This window comes from Accipiter gentilis, chromosome 17 (assembly GCF_929443795.1).
Source record: "Accipiter gentilis chromosome 17, bAccGen1.1, whole genome shotgun sequence".
Lineage (NCBI taxonomy): Eukaryota > Metazoa > Chordata > Aves > Accipitriformes > Accipitridae > Astur > Astur gentilis.
In genome coordinates, this window is record NC_064896.1 from 18,398,281 (window position 1) to 18,411,947 (window position 13,667).

The 13,667-nt window shown below is 39.5% G+C and overlaps 1 protein-coding gene and 1 long non-coding RNA gene across 3 annotated transcripts in view; one reads left to right on the forward strand and one right to left on the reverse strand.

The window, feature by feature from the left end:
• RNF141 (ring finger protein 141) lies at positions 1–12,874 on the reverse strand. Of its 2 annotated transcripts, none has more exons than XM_049821094.1 (6): positions 12,799–12,874; positions 10,584–10,783; positions 8,982–9,090; positions 7,801–7,982; positions 4,504–4,611; positions 1–2,822 (listed from the first exon to the last, which is right to left on the reverse strand). In XM_049821094.1, exons 2-6 carry the CDS (start codon positions 10,766–10,768, stop codon positions 2,672–2,674), a joined length of 735 nt encoding a protein of 244 aa, XP_049677051.1. In that variant the 5' UTR covers positions 10,769–10,783; positions 12,799–12,874; the 3' UTR covers positions 1–2,671. The 2 variants fall into 2 exon arrangements, with proteins under 2 accessions (XP_049677051.1, XP_049677050.1); XM_049821093.1 differs by having other exon boundaries at positions 10,584–10,786.
• LOC126047448 (uncharacterized) overlaps positions 12,122–13,667 on the forward strand; it is a 6,381-nt gene continuing 4,835 nt past the window's right edge. The window contains exon 1 of the long non-coding RNA XR_007508568.1: positions 12,122–12,321. This is a non-coding gene — a long non-coding RNA (uncharacterized LOC126047448). The remainder of the gene's footprint in view (positions 12,322–13,667) is intronic.

Below are 13,667 nucleotides of genomic sequence, written 5' to 3' on the forward strand. Positions count from 1 at the left end.
TTTCTTCCAAAGTAACTTTATTGCACAATTCATACACAAAGTTTAATATAATGGAATGTCCTTAGCTATTAATACACGCTATAATGTTTAAATTACAATTTCACATTAAACCTGTAAGAAATCTTCACTTAACACAAGAAAGTTTAGTTCTAATGCCCCTCACCAACGGCTATTTGTAGTAATTCACATTTTCAACGTCTAGCTTCTGGAACCCATTGCCATGTCCTTACCAATGATGTGATTCCTTTTCCTTTTCCAAAATTGTTTGCTAAATGTAGCATTTCAGACTAGGTAATACCAACCAGTATGAAATTACTAGTTTTTCAGTGTCAATTTACCTATTACCCCATATAATATACAGTACATATATTTTACAAGGCACACATTACAGTACCTACATCACAGCAGTGTGAATTACAGCAACTTAATTAAAAAAAGCTGTACAGAATACAAAGTTTACTTTTTCACTATTTAAATATTTTTTGCATTAGTTTATATTGTAATTGCAAGTGTCATTATGCTGCAATTAATAATCTGTTTGCATCATTACAAAATTACATTTTAAGTTCATGTAAGTTCTCAGCAGAAAGTCAACTTATAAAATGTTAGTTCAGAAGTATAATTCTTTAAATACTTGAAAAATAAAGTTAGCTTGAAGCTTTAATTTAGATGCTCTTTCTGTTCCAGTGATATAAAAAGTTTAAAAAATTGAAAGGTTATTTGAAAGTTCTGAACATGGACTAATGCAAGCTCAAAAAGCAAAAAAAAAAGCCCAAACCCAAACTGGTGTGTGATTAGGAATATTTGCAAATATTTTAGTGGAAAATCCCTGACCATTAACAATTTTTAGCCCAAATAATAACTGCCTTTATGCAACCAAACAGACCATACATTTTCTGAAGAATATCTCATTGATATCAAAGGATTATTAACAAAGGGAAAAAATTCGTTCTAAGCTATATACATTCATAAGGGGATTTTTCAATAGTTAAATACAGATTTACACACTAAGCCATATTGGCTTTCAGAGGATACACACAAGAAGAGTATGTTGCTTATCTGTATTAATGTCTATGATAAATTTGACAACTGTGCCATAAGCCAGGCTCACATGGGTACCATATGCTATGCACATTCCTTAACAAATTGAAGCATAATAGAGGAATTCCCAATATCTAGTCCCCAATGTAATTAAATTATTTTGTAGCCAATTAGGAAAAATAAACAAATGTGCATATCTATGTGTGCACAGGCCTTTTAGTTCAGAACCTGTCTGTGATAAAAGGCCTTAGCCTTACGGCATCATTGAATTTTAACAAGTATGGTAATTAAAAATAGAGTCTTATAGTAAGTGAGATTTATGCTGATATTCCCTCAAATGCTACACTTGAGCATTTCTCACTCAACAGCCTCAAGTTAAGAGTAGTATTTGTTAATATGTTAAAAAAAAAATCAATTCTCTACAATAGCAGTTGATTTCCATAACACTATGCAAAAGAGGCTTAAGATGGGTTTCCTGATACTTAACAATTTATTTTAGACTGTCTAAACTCAGCTCTTGTGCTAGACACAGAAATAAACTGTTGCACTACAGTTATGATATCCCTTCTCCCTAGTCACATGCACATCTCACTGTAAGCAACATTATTAAAGTGGAAGTTTCCCTCTGCTACATAAAAGCATATTGCACTTATAAAGCACAGCACCCTTACTTAGATTATCACCGTCTAACTCTTAATATATCTTATAACTCTGATTTCATCACTTCAAAAACTCAAAAGAAGCAGATAAAACCACAGCTTCGGACTAATCTACACCTTAACTGCTAATTCAAATAAAGTCATTCTCTTCAGATATGCCTCATGTTTAAAAATAATTTTGGCTGTTCTTGATCAAAAAACTATAAAGAAACTGATTTACTTTTTTTAGGATTGTGTATGAAACTTTAATGTTTCCAAGCTAGTAAGACTATGCTAAGTATCATATTTAAAAAAATATTCTAAGAGATAATCTTGTTAGAAGAATAAAGGGAAGCGCGCAAGTACATCTACAGAGCTGCCTATACTCTCCAAAACAGATTTAAAATAATTAATACTAAACCTCCTAATAAACCAGATTGAAATCAGTGTCTGTAAACACTAAAAGCAGCAATAACTGGCTACTGAAGAACAGTCAGTGGGACATCTTCAAGTTTCAACAGTAAAATTTCAAATCAATAATCACTAGTGCTAACTTATCTTTATTCACATTCGTCATGAAACTAAAAGGTACTGCTTTTAAGGATAAGAACTATGAGGTCAAGCCATCTGACATGGTTCATCTTCTGTAGTAGTACACTGTGATGTTCAAACAGCAGTTAGCAGTTGTAGTTGTGCTGTTATAAATTGCTTCATCTAGTAGTCGAACTGTTAATTAATATCACAAGTTCTTGTTAAAATAAACTTTGTTAATGATCAAAGAGTTTACTGAAAGTACAGATTAGTAATTAAGACTGCACACACATACACTGGCTCATATACTCTTGTGTTTTAAAAGAGCAGTGTAGATTCACAGCAGCCAAGAAGAGAAGTAAAAGAGAGACTGTGGAAGAACGGCAACGAGAGGTAAAAACAGGCGTTCATGAAAACGAAAGCTTCAAGTTCTTCTGCTATTATCAGCTTGTTGGCCACTGTCAGGGTCTGTGAGGCTGGCCCGCCTCATCTACCATGTTAAGTATATAAGTAGCAATGTCATCTTCTGTAGGTGCATCTGAGACCACCCAAGAATCACTCGCCCCAGTCACTTGCCGACGGCAGACAGGACAGCTTCTGTGACGATCACTCCTGTTAGGAAGCCAGAGAAATTAGTATTTTTCATTGATGGTCTCTTCCTGGCCAATAAAAGCCAAAAGAGCCCCAAAGAAACAAATGAACCCAAAACAACCCAGTGAGAACTTCAAGAAAATTATCAGGTTAACTCGATTAGACCACCTATATATTTGTTTCTTTAAAAACTTTTTCCTGTGAGGAAGATTGGCCAACAATTCTGAATGTAGCCCCATTCTTTAAGTGACAAATTTGGAGTCATGTTCCCCATAATCAAGTTTGCCCAGGTTAAACAGAATGCATCTAGCTACCTGTCCAGAAAGTTTAAATAGAAATTCACAGTCTAAAGTAATTCTTCCTATCTTTACATATTCAGGTGAGGTACTTCAGAAACCAGTCCCCATAAGCCTCCTATATAAAGGGAAAAAGGAACCCTTTTCCTGGATCGTTCAGCCCACTGAAGTTTAGGATTGGTCCCTCAGGATCCCATGCCCCTCCACTGACTAACTCAGGGGTCCCAAACAATTATGCTTCTGAGCTGGGAGCCTCTGTTATCTGCCTAGGTTAAGAAAAGATTAATCTTAAAAATTGATTAGCAAAAAAAGAATGGTATAACTGGAACTTAGCTAAGAGTTCAGCTGATTCATTAGCCAAAGTAGAATATAATCTACTCTCCACCACAGTCACTAAACTAAGCCCTGTATTGCAGATAGATGTTAAAATATTTTCCCAGAAAAGAGATGACTAGTTATACTATGAGATCCAGTGATTTTTACATTTTTTCCTTGTGGGAGCATGGTATTACAAGAGTAACTTCCTTGATAAGCCTTTGAAAAAGCCACAAAACAAATTCTTGTGCACAAATTAAGTGACTTAAATGTAAAATCATTTACATTAACTAGTCAAAAAAAGCCTTTAACGGAGAATATCTGTAGCACCTAATGCTAGACTTCCAGAACTCCTGACTAATCCTTCTGCATGGTCAGAGAAGAGCCATGCTCCTCCACAAAGTAATTTTTCTCTCTCTTCCCAACAACTGGTGTATCAGAGAGATGCAGAAGCTGAAAAGCTGTTCAAGTTACTATGAAGCTGAATATACATTATAAGATAAATGTTATACATAAATTGCTATTGAGAAGAAATCTCTTCCTGGAGAAGTCTGATATATTTAAATTAGTAAATTGTATACTATTTGTTTCAAGTGAAAGCATACTATATGGAAAAAAATTCCTCTGATAATTATTTTCCAAATAAGTGGTAAGACTGTCCAACTTGCCTTCATATTTGCATAGTCTTACAATCTATTGATTTTTTCCATAAAAAGACGTTTTAATGAGATTTTGTGAAGCATAACATGCCAGCATCAGCATATACCCTGTCTTCTCTAGTTTTTGAGCAAGAATACAATGATTTAATTTTACAAGAATAAAGATAAGAAATTACAAAACAAATGCTGAAAAGTACTTTCACATCTTTTTCCAAAATTAAATTCTTCACGTTTACAAATTCTGAAATCCTTCTTTCTTTCTGCTGTAGTCTGATTTTACTCAAGCTTATTACGTACCATATGTACATTAGCTTGCAAATATCTTCAGACATTAAATTATATGGGTACTAAGTAATCTGTCAGACCAAACTGAAACATGTCAGATAACCAGTACATACTATAAAATAAGGAATATCCTTTAATATGTATTACCATTTATCAATGCATTTCTGACAGAAACTGTGAGCACACGGCAAGATTAAATCAGCACGCCCATCCATGCAGATGCAACATTCCTCTTCATCTGTCAACAGTTTAACCCTGCAGAAGAGAAGACAGTATTTTGTCCCAGATAACTAAAAAGTTTTATATTTATGCCCTAGTAACTACACTAGTTACTACATTTTTCATAAGAATTAGTGATGGACAGAAAGGAACACCTGTGCTTATCTGCAAGGAACATGTAATTTTGTGAATGAACTAGTTACATCATCCCAGTCTATGTCAGCAGATATAGTGTCAAGCTACCAACCAACAGCAGTAAATGAACTAAACTAAGTTAGAATATGCATTTATTTTTTGTGTCATGTGGTGCTTTCAGTGTTGCAAAGGCTTCTGCAAATCCTTTTTCATATCAACAAGGAAGTGTGAGAAGTTGTAACTGTTACGTATCACATGACTGGGCAAAAGAACAGAAATACTGTTTACATTAAAGGCAGGAGAAGAATCTGCCTTCCTTTCACAAAGTGTCAGGCTGCACTATTTCATAATGAACTTTGTCACATTTCTGTGTACTGGCTTATATCCTAGATAAAAACATGCAGGTCCAGAGGATCACTACTAGAGTGCATATTCGCTAATTTCACATGCCACCAAAATGCCAAGACCTAAACTGCTCATTAGATTGAAAAGGCTGGTTTGAGCTTACAATACCCTCTCTCATGATTGTTCCTTGAAATTATGATTCTCTCTCAAGTTGACTTTTACCAGAGCTTTTCCAGTTAAGCTTCTAGGTGTTGGTGGGGTAGGGGGTGGGGGGCAGAAGTTTAAAAATTAGATCACTCCCTGCGACAGACATCTTCATTTTATCTGTCTTCATTCCCCACCACCACCAAATAATAGATATCCGTATCTAAAGTTCTTAACAGTAGTATCTCAAATATTTGCATTACCAAGACTTCTCAAACATTAAAAGGTGCAGACAATCCTCAGCTTTCATGGACTTAACTAGATGTGCAAAGTTCCCTAATTTTATAGTCATGGCTCACTTCTAAGACAGCCAAGTAAGTGTTCTGAAATTTTTAGGTTTTCCAAAAACCCTGATTTGGGAATCCCTTTTGTGACTTGGGGCACAGAGGCAGCATTCTAGAAAGAATGGCATGTTAATAACTATTGACCAGACCGCTTTTGCTTAGGTATCTTGGGAGCCTGTCAAATACAGTTTAATTTTTTACCTGTACAGATTAGCCAGCTAATTGACAGCAATTAACATGCTTTTGTTTTATTCGTCAGTAGGTCCTCAGGGTTTCCTTTTCAATTTGCTTTTTGAGAAATTACTTCAGAATGCTAGGAGATTTTTTTGGTAGAATTAACAGATGGCGATTCGCATACAGTAAGGGTAACACTTTCAAAAAAACCTATCTTTTGATTAGCTCACTATGTTCTTTGGACTTGCTCCCTTTCACTCCCCTCCCCCATGCAACTCCTGAATACTAACCTTTGATAACACTTCAATTTTTGAGATTTGCTGCTGTATATACAAGCAATTATACTTAAAACAGATGCCCTATTTATAAAGTTTCTGGAACCTAAGATTTAGCCATTTTAAGTTTCTGAGGAATGGTAAAATACAAGCGTGACAAACTGAGGAAATGCTTGTCTCTTCATTATCAGAAAGAATAAAACACTTAGGGATATTTTGGAATGCTCCAAATAGGAAGTGGGTGTTCTAGAGAAATGGGGTATTAATCCAGTGGAAGAAGTTAAGATAAGAAGAAGAATGAAACAGATAGTATTTGCTATTTTTGGACAGTGATGGCTAGCTCTTGCAGAGCTGAAAAATGTCTAAAGGTGAGAAGAATTTAAGCAAATGGGAGGACATAATCGAAAAACAAACAGAATATTTCCTCAGTGTAAAATACTTGAAGGTGCTTCAGGCTCTATTTTCCTTAATGACTTGAAAAACTTGGATAAGATATAAGCTTACTAAATTCCAGTATATTAGAAAAGTATACTCCTTCTTTGCAGTTGTTACTTGTCACTAATACTACCTCAAGCAATGAAGTTCACAAATATGAAGGATACTCACCTCCCCCATCTCAAAGTCTGAAAATTGAAAAAGAAACTCACCTAGGAAACCTTACATCTTACATGTTTTGCATAAGCATCCAGGGTTTTTTTGTTCGGTTTATTTGTTTTAAGTAAAAGGCCATTTCCAGATATGTGTTCTAGTATAATATATCTTTGAGAAAGAGTAGGAAAAGATGCTTTCCCAAACACATCCACAATTTGCTACCTGATTCTAGCATTTTAGTAACTCAGAACAGGTAATAATTTAAGATTATTTGTTCCAAAAGAAGAGAAACGGGAAATTTAATGAAAACATTCTGCAATCCAAAGACTTAGAAAAACCAGTGGGCTCTATCTGTAGAATGACAACATAGTTGACCCCTTTCTCATTCTAGCAGCTGGAGTATGACATTCTAAACACAGTTAACTAGCTCAGCAACTTGTTTTGTTAAAATACCTGGCTACCAGCTCTTCACTGGTTGATCTAGTGAACTATACCATTTACTACTTTTTCTTGTAAAACCTATCTCTACCTCACTTAGAACTGAGTTAGAACTCTGAACTAATTCAGAAAGTTAAAAGTAAGGAATTACTGGTAGCAACATTTCCACATAGGGAAAGGGTGACAAGTTTCTTGCTGTTACGTTCAGTTTGAACTGAAGTTATTGCAGGTGTTGACCTCAGTCTTTTGCTTTTCCTCTAGTTAACAAAGCAGGATGTCAACATGTGTGAGACAGTTCACATTTTTCCAGTCTTACAAGTTAAATTATTAGTATAACTGATGACTTTCTAGTGGCAACAGATGGGAACTTTCACATGCCAAAACGTAAAAGAGGAAGAGAAAGTTTAAGTGGAACAATAACAAAATCTGTTTAAACAAACACTGTCAAACCCCCTAGATTTGTAGCTGCAGCTGATTCCATTTCCTCCTGTTTCCTTATTCAGGAGATTCAATATATACCTTGTTTGTATTAGAACTGGTCGTCAAAACAATTGTTCTGAAGCTAAGGTATGGCAGCACCAACAGAATTTCACCCAAGTACACTACAGCTCCCTTGGTACAAGAGAAGGTGTGCTATTCATGTTTGTGATGATATAAAGTCTGCATCTGCCAAGAGCATGCAGTTTTGATCGCCAGGTGTTTGTAGTTCAGGTTCTACACACAACGTCCAAAATATTTATGTTGTAACTGTGGTCAGAAGCTAGAGTATATCAAAATACCTTCCCATCCACAAGCTGGCCTGACAAGATGCCACAGACATCAAACTCTCAGCAGCTTCTTCAGAAGTACCACTCTGTGCAAGAACTCCTGCTGCTTGACTGGTGATATCTTTATAAAGTTGAATGAACTGATACAAGTTCAAGATTCTGGAAGCTTCCACGATGCCACTTGCTTTATTTATCTTAAGATATAAGAATTATTTACAATTACATATCAGATTTTTACTTGACATTGCTCAAAATTCTTTTAATGCACTGCAATTCTCATGGCAGTAGCCACCTTCCCAAGCGTCTATCACTGTTAGCAAATTGCAGTCTGATTCAGTAAGAGTTAAGACCTGCAAACACAGCTGTTTCATCATGAGGAATGCCACAGTTAGGATTACATTTTTAGGGCAAGACAGTTACCATCACTACTTAAATGGATTAAGTTGTGAGTAGGGACCTTAACGCCTAAAAGCTGGGCTAAACTTAGAACAAAGAACAGAATAATCAGTCATTTCATATTTGAACTTAAAATAGCCTACAATGATGGCTGCCTTAATGAAAACTAAAAGCAAACAGAAAATTACAAACTGCTAGTTTCCAACAAAGTTTGAGAGCTGGCTTGGTTGAAACTGCATGTTAAGATTGCTCAGTGGATTCAGGAGCATTTAAGGTTGTTACTTGATAGGCTACAGAGGGGAAAAATCTCATTAGAGCAAACTTAGTTTGAAGACCATGACAAAACTTACCAAGTTAAACATTTAACTTATAGATTGGTTTTCTAAGGAATCAGAATATATTCAGTTACACTAGCTCAACTAATAATGCTTGGAATTGCTGACTAACCTCTACTACTACCAAACTATAAAGGTCCCAGTTTGCTGTACTACTTGATTACCTTGACTTGGCTTCACAAATTACCTGAATTCATAACTAATGGGCTGTAAGAACTTCATTGGAAGATATAATTCCTTTAAACTTAGTTATGAAAATGTTTTTGTTAACCTGCTTTTTGCAGAAACTTAGAATTTAGACTTAATTTATGTCAAAAAGTATCCTTGAATACATCATGTGTATCAAAATATATACTCAAAATATATGTAGCAGGTGTTAGATTTTACCAGTGAAAGTGACAGTCCTCAAATATCCGTACACAAAACCCCCACCAAATTAAAATTTTCAACAATCTTACTTACTTTAGTACATATTATCCGAACGACCACCTTCCAGAAAGCAGAAGAATCAGAACCAGGCTGCACCTCAAATAACAGATGTTTGTCTTGTCCAGAAGCCAATTTTTCAGTACTGAAATAAAGAAACATCAGTTTTAAATCACGTGCTAGACACGCAAAGATCAGCAACCTCAGCCACTGTGGCAGTATTTACTGTTCACCTATGGGCTCTTTATCCTTAAAGATATTTTATCAATACTGCCCAGAGACATGAAAAGAAAGAGTGATGACCTTCTTCGCATGTCATTAAATATAAAATACACAGTCCTTTTGCACTTTAAATTGCACAGTAAATTTCAGAAAATGATGTACATGTCTTTTGATCCAGCATCAGCAAGCCTCCTTTATAGACATTTTACTTTATATATACTTTCACTGTTTATTACAGTAATCATACAATCTTGTGGTCCAATCTAGAAAGGTTATTTCCTTACCATGTATGTAAAAAAAGCATTCAAGTACCAACACATGCAGATGAGACGTATTTTTGTTAGTATATATTAATAATGAAGCAGTCAGGTGAAGGGTTCATGTGACCCTGGGATTTATATATTTTTTTAAATGGAACAAGACACAAAGGTCTATTCCATAAGAATCAGAACAAAATATGTTACATTCAGGCTGAAGTAAACACTATAAAGAAATTTAAAAAATTTAAACAACAACGATATTTTGGAGTTAATTATACTGAGATATGCTTAGATTCTCAGGCAAAACATAAAGAAATGTTCTTCAAAATCTATTTATGTGTCTACCCAAAAGACAGCTATCTGTCATTCATAAAAGTATGACACTCTACAAGACAATTTCTAAACTGAATACAAATTCACATTATAGTTAAACATCAAACACTACCAAATGCCACACACTACAAAGCCCCTTTTCAGTGTGTACATTTCCATTTCCTATCATTTTATGCTATAAATATTGGGTAAAAATGACAAGTCTGCTTTTCTGTTCATTTCTTTTTACCGTCAATGTATCAATCAAACAAAAGGCAGGTTATGAAAAAAATCTTACTTATGCAGCCTTTTGTTTGAGATTATCTTGGCCACTGGTTTCAGATAGTGAAGCATGTCTCATCTTTAATGAGGAACTGCACTGCATGTCCACAGAGGTGGAAGAGATGGTCACAAACGGTTCTGTCTCAGGTACTACCTTCCTTGTGTACTTATACTGTCTTTATAGGGCTCGTATTGCTTCTTCCCACCAAAAGTGATGGGCAGAGAGGAAGCAGCACTGCATCCTTAGGTGGCTGGCAGAGGGGGGCAGAGTAAGGGAGACAGGTCACACTAACAAAAAGATACTGCTATACAACTACCTCTTGTGAACTTCTAAAAGAAAGAAACAACACTTGCTGGAAGAATAGTATTGAAGAGAAGAGATTTTAAGGAGGAGAAATGGGTTTGGTTTTGAAGTGTAATTACAACCACAATAGAAATTTAAGAACTGAAGGAAACATTTCAAAACCAGATGGCCAGTTCTGGCTTAGCCAGCACAGGAGAATATATTGCGTACAAGGTCTCTGTAAAACATTAAAAAAGAAAGAAACGAAGTAAGGCTTACACATCATTAAGTTCAGCTACTCTTCCCAGAAACTCTTCATACGTTAGGAAACCACTTTCTTGAACCAAAGAGGCATGCTTTGCTACTTTTTCTGGCAACTTGTTAATTACAGTTTGTGTGTGGTTTGAAATTTGTTGACCCATGGTGAAGTTCTTCACCTCAGTTCCGTAGAAAGAAGTTCTCATTCACTTGTAGAGTCTCTGCTAAAAATATTTTAGAGAGTTACATTTGTGTGTTTTATGAATTGCTACTCCCTCATTTTCTTTTAGTGTAAGAGTTTAGCTACCCACTAACCAGTCTAATTATTCTACATTAACACAACTTGAGCAGTCAAATCAGAAACAAAGCAGAACACTTAAGAGACTGGAATGTGGCATTAACAGCTTATGAAAGATGTATTATTTTGCTTACAGCAATACTTGTATTAAATAGAGATAATTTTTCATGCAGATTTTTCAGCAGCTCCAATACACACATATAAATACATCCAATGGAACGGAAAAGAAAATCTTAAGATGACAATGGTAATTTATTACGAACTTTGTTTTTCCTAAATATTTGTGCATGTGAAAGTCAGAATGTCTAAAAACAAGCATATCAATGTATGTCTCTGCACAGACATTACATTAGGAATTAGCTTTCATACACCAGACTGACACCGGCAGATCAAAAGAACTCTCACAGCATTCTTAAACTGGTAAGCCAAGGAATCCATGTCAACATAAACCCATTTAGAAATCTCCCTATCTGCACAAAACACTCAACTTGAGGATGTATTACTGAACTGACTTGCTCAAACCTCTCCCGACTTCAACTTATTTCACCTTTCCTTTACACTCCTCTTTTCCCCCAAGTCTGCATAAGGATCTACCCTGTGCCTTCTGATTCTGAGTCTTTATGCATTTCCTCCCCTTGATCCCTCACATCTGACATCCCCCCCAAACTCCTCTTTGCTCTTTGTCTTGAAATAGCAGAGGCATGCAAATTAATTGTCTGTACAGTTTGTCGCTTCTAACGCAAGCCAGTAGTTTCACACCCTTTCAAGACTTCTACAGATAGAGGTCTGCAATGGCAAGCTAATTGCAGAATATCAACCTTAGCTTAAATGTGGAATAATCTGATACTAGTACATTACAAACACCTTATGGGAGACATCACTGAAAAACCAGAACTTCATCCTGCATTATGTATCGCTGCATTTGGGCATAAAAGTGCCCAGGAACATGGTCTACAGCTGTCAAGATCTTGCCACGGCATAAGAAAAACATGGCACATACCAGAGCATTCTATGAACTATTCCAGTATTTCACACGAGAATAAAATTCTAACTCGATGTTTGGATTTTGACCCATTTCTATTCTCAGACAGATGTGTTCCCACTCAAGTCCCTTTTCTCCTTCCAAATCACCCTCCAATCATCTCCTCTTCCGCCATCCAGACCTCGCCTTGGGTGAGCACTCACCCAGAAGATAGATACACTTGAAGCCCAACCTCTCAGCAGCCAAACCTTTCTCCCCTCGAGTACAGCCTATCCCCTAGCTTCCAGTTTTCGTGTGTTCCCTCTAACCGCAACGCACTCTTCCTGAGGAAGCCAAGTGCCGCGTGCGAGCCTACTGAGCGAACATCGTAAGGCTGTACCACAGAGAATTTGGACCAACACCCCCTGCCGAGACGTTTGCGGAACTGGCTCCTCTCGTATATTCTCCAAGACCAGAAAAAAACACACAACCCTGCACGGGTAAGTCAGGTGTACCGCGACCCTTCTCCCTTTCCCGCCTCTCCGAAGCCGCCAAGCCCCTCTCACGGCCAGGGCCCAGCAGCGGCTTTCCTCAACCGTTTAACCGCACGCAACGGCCGCGCTCGAGACAGGCCTCGCGCACAAGCCCGCCTGCGTCACGCCCGCACCGCCCGCGGCGGGGCGGGGCGGGGCTGGGCTGGGCGCGGTCCGCTCCCCCCCCCCCCCCGCCCCCGCGGGTAACCGCCGCTCGACCCCTCCCGCCCCGACGGGCGCGGCAGCCTAGGCCCGGCTCGAGGGGGGTGGGGGGGTGGGCCGGGCCTTGCTCGGGGCGCCCGCACCCAGCGGCGCCCCCCCCCCCCCGGCCCGGGCCCGAGGCCGGGCCTTGCGCTCCCCCTCCCCCCTCACGGCGCCGTGACTGCGGGCCAGCGCGTCAGGCCCCGAGGGTCCGCGGACGCAGGACCCCGCCAGCAACCTCACCCCAGCGCCCCGGCATCCTGCCCGCCGCCGCCGCCGCCCCAAGGGGACCGGAGCGAGGCCGCCCCCCCCCCCCCCCGCGCGCCTCGGCCGTCGGCGCAGGCGCAGGGGCGGCGGCTGCCGGCGCGGCTGGGTGACGCCAGCGCGCGGCTCGCGCTGCTGCCGGGACACGGCGGACGCCGGCGCGGAGGCGGGGCGCGGAGGGGCGGCGCCGGCGGGGCCGCTGCCGGCCTGGTCCGCCGCCCGCCCGGCAGCGGTCCGGGCTGGAAGGCCGCTGCGCACGGGGGAGCCGGCGATCGCCTTTCGGCCGGTCGAAGCGGGCTCCGCCTGGACATCCTTTCTGCTCTGCCGCAGAAAGCTCGGTGTACCGAGCTGTTTTCGTTAAAGAGTCGTCCTGTAACAGCTGGAACGACCACAGCGGGGTAACTTTTCCGCAGACGGGCCTTGCTGCCCTCCCGGCGGGTGCCCACTCGGCGCCGCACAGCTCAGGGCTCCCGGCGTCTGAAGGGACTACGGCTGCCTGTGCTCGTCTGTCTTTTCCGTTAGCTCCATCAGTAGCGATTTACGTGATACTTGACTGCCTTGGGGAGACCATCGCAGGCCGGCAACTGGTGGTGCAAAACACCGCCCCACCCTGCCGTAACAGCCCGGGGGGGCGGGAAGAGAGCACCCCGGTCTGCGTGGAGGATGTGGGAGTTGGATGTGTGTGGCAAGGGTCAACGCTCGCCGACCTTTTTGCAAAAAAAAAACCCGTAAATGATAACAAGCCATTTAGGAACAGAAATTGTAGAACATCCTCTGGGTCATCCACATCCTGATGCCTCAAGGTTTAATTCTAGAGTGGTTTGGGTTGGGTTTTTTTTTTATTTAAA